Source organism: Periophthalmus magnuspinnatus, chromosome 22, assembly GCF_009829125.3.
Source record: "Periophthalmus magnuspinnatus isolate fPerMag1 chromosome 22, fPerMag1.2.pri, whole genome shotgun sequence".
NCBI lineage: Eukaryota > Metazoa > Chordata > Actinopteri > Gobiiformes > Gobiidae > Periophthalmus > Periophthalmus magnuspinnatus.
In genome coordinates, this window is record NC_047147.1 from 28,968,368 (window position 1) to 28,975,573 (window position 7,206).

Genomic DNA, 7,206 nt, shown 5'->3' on the forward strand with positions numbered 1-7,206 from the left:
TTGTCCAATTCAGTTTCTGTGTATAATCTGTGTCCTCTCTCTGTACCTAAATGTTCGTATTAACCCTCTACATGATCCTGGGGTTTTTATTTCACTATTGTGTCTGTAAATCAAGATCTGAACATTAATAACAGACAAATCAGGTCCTTCTTTCCCCGAGGTCGCTCCTGTTAGCGTTAGCAACAGGTTTGATTGACAGGGTTGCTAAGAGCCCCCTGTTAAACCTGTGGTGCGGTGCAGGAAGAGGCGTTACCTTCATCAGCCTGACTCCTGATTGGCTCTTTGGTTGCTATGATACTCATGGTCAAAATTCCAAATATGTAACTCTGCTCCAAATCCTCCGCTATAACTGCTTTAGCCTTGATGAGCTTGCACAAGCCACCTCAGCTGCTCCTCTTGACGTGTAGGAGCAGCGGCTCTACTCCAAGCTTCTCACCCTATTGATTGACGGTAAATCGAGAGCTTTGCCTTTGGACTCAGCTCCTTCTTCACCACAACAGATTATACAGCGACCGCATCACTGCAGACACTGATCCAACTGTCAATCTCACGCTCCATCCTTCCCTCACTTGAGAAAAAGACCCCGAGATACTTGAATTCCTCCACTTGAGGCAGAGACTCTCCACCACCTGCAGAGGGCACCACCTTTTTCTGGTCGAGAACCATGGCCTCAGATTTGGAGGAGCTGATTCTTATCCCAGCCACATCACACGGCTGCAAACTGGCCTAGTGCTGCAGGTCCTGACTCAAAGAAGCATCAGGACAATATCATCTGCAAACAGCAGAGATGAGTCCCTGAACCGGACCCCCTCCGGCCCCTGGCCGAAATTGTGTCTATAAATATAATGAACAGGACCAGTGACAAAGGGCAGCCCTGGTAGAGTCCAACATGCACCGGGAACAGGTCTGACTCACTGCAGAGACACAGCTCCTGCTCCGGTCATACAGGGACCGGACAGCCCTGAACCCCATACTCCCAGAGCACCCCCCAAAGGACACCACGAGGGACACGGTCAAATGCCTCCTCCAGATCCACAAAACACATGTGAACTGTGGCAAACTCCCATGAGCCTCGAGGACCCGATGGAGAGTATAGAGCTGGTCCAGTGTTCCACGACCAGGACGAAAACCACACTGCTCCTCCTGAATCTGAGGTTCGACTATCGGTCAAATTCTCCAGTCCCTGGAATAGACCTTACCGGGAAGGCTGAGGAGTGTGAGTCCCCTGTAATTGGAACAGACCCTCCGGTCCCCCTTCTTATACAGAGGGACCACCCCGGTCTGCCATTCCAGTGGTCCTGTCCCCGACCGCCACGCGATGTTGCAGAAACGTGTCAGCCAAGACCCACAACATCCAGAGACTTGAGGTACTCAGGACAGATCTCATCCACCGCCGGAGCCACCGAGGAGCTTTAACCACCTCAGTGACTTCAGCCAGGGTGAGGGACGAGTCCGCCTCTGAGTCCCCAGTCTCTGCTTCCTCCTCTAAAGACCTGACTGTGTGATTGAGGAGATCCTCAAAGTATTCCTTCCACTGCCCGACAACATCCCCAGTCGAGGTCAGCAGATCTCCACCCGCTCTGTAAACAGTGTTGGTGAAGCACTGTTTCCCCCTCCTTAGGTGTCAGATGGTTTGCCAGAATCTCTTTGAGGTCGTCTGATAGTCCTCCTCCATGGCCTCCCCCAACTCTTCCCAACCCGGAGTTTTTGCCTCTGCAACAGCACGAGCCGCGGCACGCTTGGCCCTCTGGTAATAGTCAGCTGCCTCAGGAGTCCCACAAGCCAATAAGGCTCTGTACGGCTCCTTCTTCAGCCTGATGGCTTCTCTTACTTCCAGTGTCCACCGCCGGGTTCGGGAGTTGCCACCGCGATAAGCACCGCAGACCTTATGACCACAGCTACGAGCAGCCGCATCGACAATAGAAGTGGAGAACATGGTCAACTCAGAGTCCATGTCTCCAGCCTCCACCAGGAACAGGAAGAAGCTCTCCCCGAGGTGTGAGTTGAAGACCAGGGAGAAAGAGAGCTCCACCAGACGTTCCCAGCAGACCCTCACAATACGCAAGGAGAGGCTGCTGTAATCAGTACTACATTAATACTACACATTACAGAGAGTACACGAGGAGAGAAGCTACGGCTCAAAAAGACAAGGACAGGGTTATGTAGGGTTAGATGTATAGAGGCATATAGGGTTATATCGAGGTATAGAGGTATATATACTTATATAGGGTTATAAAGGGTTATATAGAGGTATATAAAGGTATATAGTGCCATATAGTGGTATATAGGGTTATATAGTGGTATACAGAGTTATATAGAGGTATATAAAGGTATATAAAAGTATATAGGCCCCAGCTGTTCCATCTGAAAGTATGACTGTCTTACCCAGGTTCTTGAGCATCTTCTTCTCGGGTTTCTGGCCTTTTCTGCTGATGGGTGCAAGCTCCTCTGAGTCGTCCTGGTCTGCGGGGGGCTCTGAGGGGGTCTGGGAGGGTGGAGGTGCCGTCACCTTCCCTTCAGCTGGAAGCCCTTGGGTGGGGGGCTCTGAGGGAGGGCTCTGATAAGTGCTGATGATGTCCTCCAGCCTCTGTCCAAGGTCATCTGTGAGGTCAACATCTGTGGTCTGAGGGGCGGGGCTTACCTCCATGATCAAAAACACTATAAGGAAATAATATAAAGTTTATTTGTGACATTTTATTTATATTTCCATGTGTTTAAAATGTGTCCCAGTGTGTTTAGTGTTTTATCTGAGTGAACTTTATTTACGCAGGACAGTCCCACTGAGAGTAAAGCTCCTGTGTCACACAGACCTGACTCCTCAACTCCTCAAAAACTGACCTGGAGTTGTGTTTTGTTTCATTCACACATGTTTGAGTAACACTTTATTAGTCTGTTACATCTTCAAAATGCTCTGTTCCACCTTGTGATGTCATCATGTGGTAGTTTTCAAGTTCACAGCTCCTTTTACCTTTAGTTCAGTCGAGATAAGAGACGACTCCAGGACTGAAATGATCCAAATGATTCTAGTGAAGGTGGAGTTTAAAAACACAGTGGAGCACTTCCAGTATTACCACATGATGACATCACAAGGTGGAACAGAGTGTTTTGAGAAGCTTAAATCTGCAGGTTTGTGTGTTAAACATGTGAGAATGAAACAAAACACAACTCCAGGTCTGTGTGTGTCGAGGAAACAACATTAGAGCAGATCAGAGGATAAACTAAAACATGTTTTTAGTGACACAGACACAAAGAGAACATGCAAACTCCACACGGACACAGAGAGAACATACAAACTCCACACGGACACAGAGAGAACATGCAAACTCCACACGGACACAGAGAGAACATGCAAACTCCACACGGACACAGAGAGAACATGCAAACTCCACACGGACACAGAGAGAACATGCAAACTCCACACGGACACAGAGAGAACATGTAAACTCCACACGGACACAGAGAGAACATGCAAACTCCACAGAAAGGCCCCGTGCCTCCCAAACCCCAGGGACCTTGTTGCTGTGAGGCACAACCAGCTCTTAAAGTCAGAGTCCACTGTGTCTGTGTCTCATTATAAACAGTTACTGTTAGCATGCCAGTCGAAATGCTAGCTAATCCCAACATTTTAAGAAAGTAAGATGACATAGTACTATTACTGCTGTTACTACTACTACTACTACTACTACTACTACAACTACAACTACAACAACTACTACTACTACTACTACTACTACAACTACAACTACTACTACAACTACTACTACAACAACTACTACTACTACTACTACTACTACAACTACAACTACTACTACAACTACTACTACAACAACTACTACTACTACTACTACTACTACAACTACAACTACTACTACAACTACTACTACAACAACTACTACTACTACTACTACTACTACAACTACAACTACAACTACAACTACTACTACTACAACAACTACTACTACTACTACTACTACTACTACAACTACAACTACTACTACAACTACTACTACTACAACAACTACTACTACTACTATTACTACTACTACAACTACAACTACTACTACAACTACTACTACAACAACTACTACTACTACTACTACTACTACTACAACTACAACTACTACTACAACTACTACTACAACAACTACTACTACTACTACTACTACTACTACAACTACAACTACTACTACAACTACTACTACAACAACTACTACTACTACTACTACTACTACTACTACTGCTGCTGCTGCTGCTGTTGCTGCTACTACTGCAGGAGCCAGTACATAGACCTGAGCCACAGGACACATGTGTGAAGTACTTCCTGGTTCTAGTCCTGACCCGAGCAGCAGTGTTCTGGATGTTCTGGATGTTCTGGATGTTCTGGATGTTCTGGATGTTCTGGATGTTCTGGATGTTCTGGATGTTCTGTTCTGTTTCTCGTTTGGAGAGTCCAGTGATCAGGACGTTACAGTCGTCTAATCTACTGGACACAAACGCAGGATAAGTCTCTCCAAATCTGGTTTTGACAGTTTACCTTTGATTTTTGACATGTTTTAGATGTAAAAAGCTGCAGATGTTATTGATTTGATGTGTCTGTTAAAGTTCAAGTCTGAGTCCATTATTACCTCTAGATTTCTCGCCTGATTTAAAGGTTTTAAAGAGAGAGAGACTGGAGGTGACTGACACTTTCTCTATGTTTCTGTGGCCAAAGATGATGACTTGAGTTTCTGCCCGTGTCTGGATGGGTTTCCTCCGGGTACTCCGGTTTCCCCCATCAACCAAAACATGAACGCCCTTCGAGACAACTGTTGTTGTGATTTTGGGCGTTACAAAAAATAAATGAATTGAATTGAATTGAATTGAACTTGATTCTTGTCTGAGTTTATCTGGAGAAAGTTGTTTTTCCTCCACACACTGATCTGTTGATGCAGTGAATCCACTGGTCCAGATTCACCTGCTGCAGTGAGACATAGATCTGACTCGTCTGCAGAGTTGTGTGTGACACATTATTGTTGTGTATTAACTGTCCTAACAGCAGCATGTAGAGACTGAACAACAGGGGCCCCAGGACTGACCCCTGGGGCACCCCACAGGTCAGGGATAGTTTATCTGAGACACATTTCTCAATTTCACCAAAATACTCCCTGTTTTCTAAATAGGACTTGAACCAGTTTAGTGCAGTACCACAGATGCCCTCCCAGTCCTCTAGTCTCTGTAAGAGGATCCCATGATCCACAGAGTCAAACACTCAGATCTAACAGGATCAACACTGAGACTGTGCATCAGTGTCAGGAGGACGTCATGTGTCCTTGATCAGAGCATCTCAGTCTGTGGTGGGTCTAAAACCTGAAAACACCAAAGGAGTTGTTCATTTGGAGAAAGTTAATAAGCTGTTGGTAAACTTTTTTATGTCACTGCAGTTATGTGCTGGATTGTCTCAGGAGCCTCTTTACACCTTGGGTCTTGTCTGTTGTATTTCTACATAGTTACATTTATATAAATGTATATGTGTACAGTTGTGTTCTGCTGTTTACTCCCCCGCTCTGACAGAAGCACATGGCACCTGTTCAGACCAGAGCTATTTTAAACTCGGCTCAAAATGGACGACACGTTTATTTATCCACAAACTCAGAATCTCCTCAAGAAAAGTTTCAGCTGGTTTTAAATAACAACCAAACAGACCAGAACTGCTTCAGTGAGAATAAAACACCTCAACTCTCGTTGAAGCACTTTAATGGTAGTAGTAGTAGTGATAGTAGTAGTAGTAGTAGGAGTAGCGGCAGTAGTATTTGTTTATATGGTAAAATATAAACTTTTGGGGCTGAAGTAAAAACTTCACTGTAAAACCCACAGAAACATTATGTGAATAAAGCTTGTACTAAAACTTAACAATTATAGTGACAGTTGTTAATATTTTTTCCAAAAGTTTCACTATCACACTGTAAAAAGTGAAGCATTTATGGAATCATTTATTTAATATAATAATGTGGTTATACTTTTCAAATTCAAAAACTGATTCCAAAATTCAATTATTAAAAGTATTGAGTTAAAGTACAGTATAATCTCTATAATGAGTAACGCTTTGATCTCTATAACCTCTAGTCTAACACATTCAAACACATTTAAACACACGTGCAGCTCGCTCATCTGCAGCTCGCTCATCTGTGTCCACTCTCTGTCCAGTTAAACTCGTGTGATCTTTTTATTTGAGTCAGAACAACACAACATTTTAAGTAAGTTGTGCCATTTAATCTTACACTGCATGGTTTCAAAATTAACCAAATAAATTAAGTAAAAAAACAAACGTGGACTTACCAGGACTTCAGTTGCAGCGAGAGAAAGAGTGGAACAGAGCAGAGAGCCAGAGAGAGCCCGAGAGAGTCAAAGAGAGCCAGAGAGAGCCAGAGAGAGTCAAAGAGAGCCAGAGAGAGCCAGAGAGAGCCAGAGAGAGTCAAAGAGAGCCAGAGAGAGGCTAGAACAGAGCAGAGAGCCAGAGAGAGCCACCACAGAGACTAGAACAGCTGTGATAAGAAGAGCCCAAAATAACCCCCAAGTGTCCAGAGTGGAGGGTGTGTGTGTGTGTGTGGGGGGGGTGCGTGTGTGTGTGTGTGTGCGTGCGTGCATGTGTATGTGTGTGTCTGGAGATGAAGTGACACCCCAGTCCCAGAGGAAGGGGCCTTTCTGGGGGGCAGGATGACACCCAGAGGAGAGGGTCCGGGGGGGTGATGGACAGTAGAGGGGCCCTTCTGGAGGTGTGAAGGAGTCTCAAGGAAGGCGGCCATTTTGTGAGTTGAAGTTTAGATTCTTATAGTGATTTACAAGACACATTCTCCCACTGTATTTATCCAAGCACAACATGTGGAAGGGCATCTGACACACCACAACATCCGGGAGGGCATCTGATGCACAGTAGTATGATACTCTCCACTCATCCCTCTCCCTCTCTTCTCTCCTTGAGATAGAGTTATTTTTGGATGCTCTTTCTTCTGCAGTGCCCGCCTCTCACCACATGAGGTCACCACTGGGCACAGGTCCAGGTTTGTGCTGCTCAGAGACAAAGACCAGAGTGACGTCATGTGCAAACTCCTCAGTGAACGCAAAAAAACATGATTTACAAACGTGCAGAGGTGAGGAATACTCAGTTACATCAAGCAGTCCCCCTAATTTTACTCTAACTCGAGTAATATATAGTACACAGTAACAGTA

At 45.1% G+C, this 7,206-nt stretch overlaps 1 protein-coding gene across 3 annotated transcripts in view; it reads right to left on the reverse strand.

Annotated features, from left to right (window-relative positions):
- Positions 1 to 6,525, reverse strand: part of txlnbb (taxilin beta b) — a 15,565-nt gene extending 9,040 nt beyond the window's left edge. The window contains exons 1-3 of one of the 3 annotated variants that reach the window (XM_055231348.1): positions 6,316 to 6,519; positions 4,339 to 4,480; positions 2,386 to 2,658 (exon numbers count right to left, since the gene is read on the reverse strand). In XM_055231348.1, the coding sequence (XP_055087323.1) occupies positions 2,386 to 2,647 (262 nt within the window). In that variant the 5' untranslated portion in view covers positions 2,648 to 2,658; positions 4,339 to 4,480; positions 6,316 to 6,519. Of the gene's footprint in view, positions 1 to 2,385; positions 2,659 to 4,338; positions 4,484 to 6,315 lie in introns of all 3 variants that reach the window. The other 2 variants (XM_055231349.1, XM_055231347.1) reach the window with 2 other exon arrangements.
- Between the last annotated feature and the right edge of the window lie 681 nt (positions 6,526 to 7,206).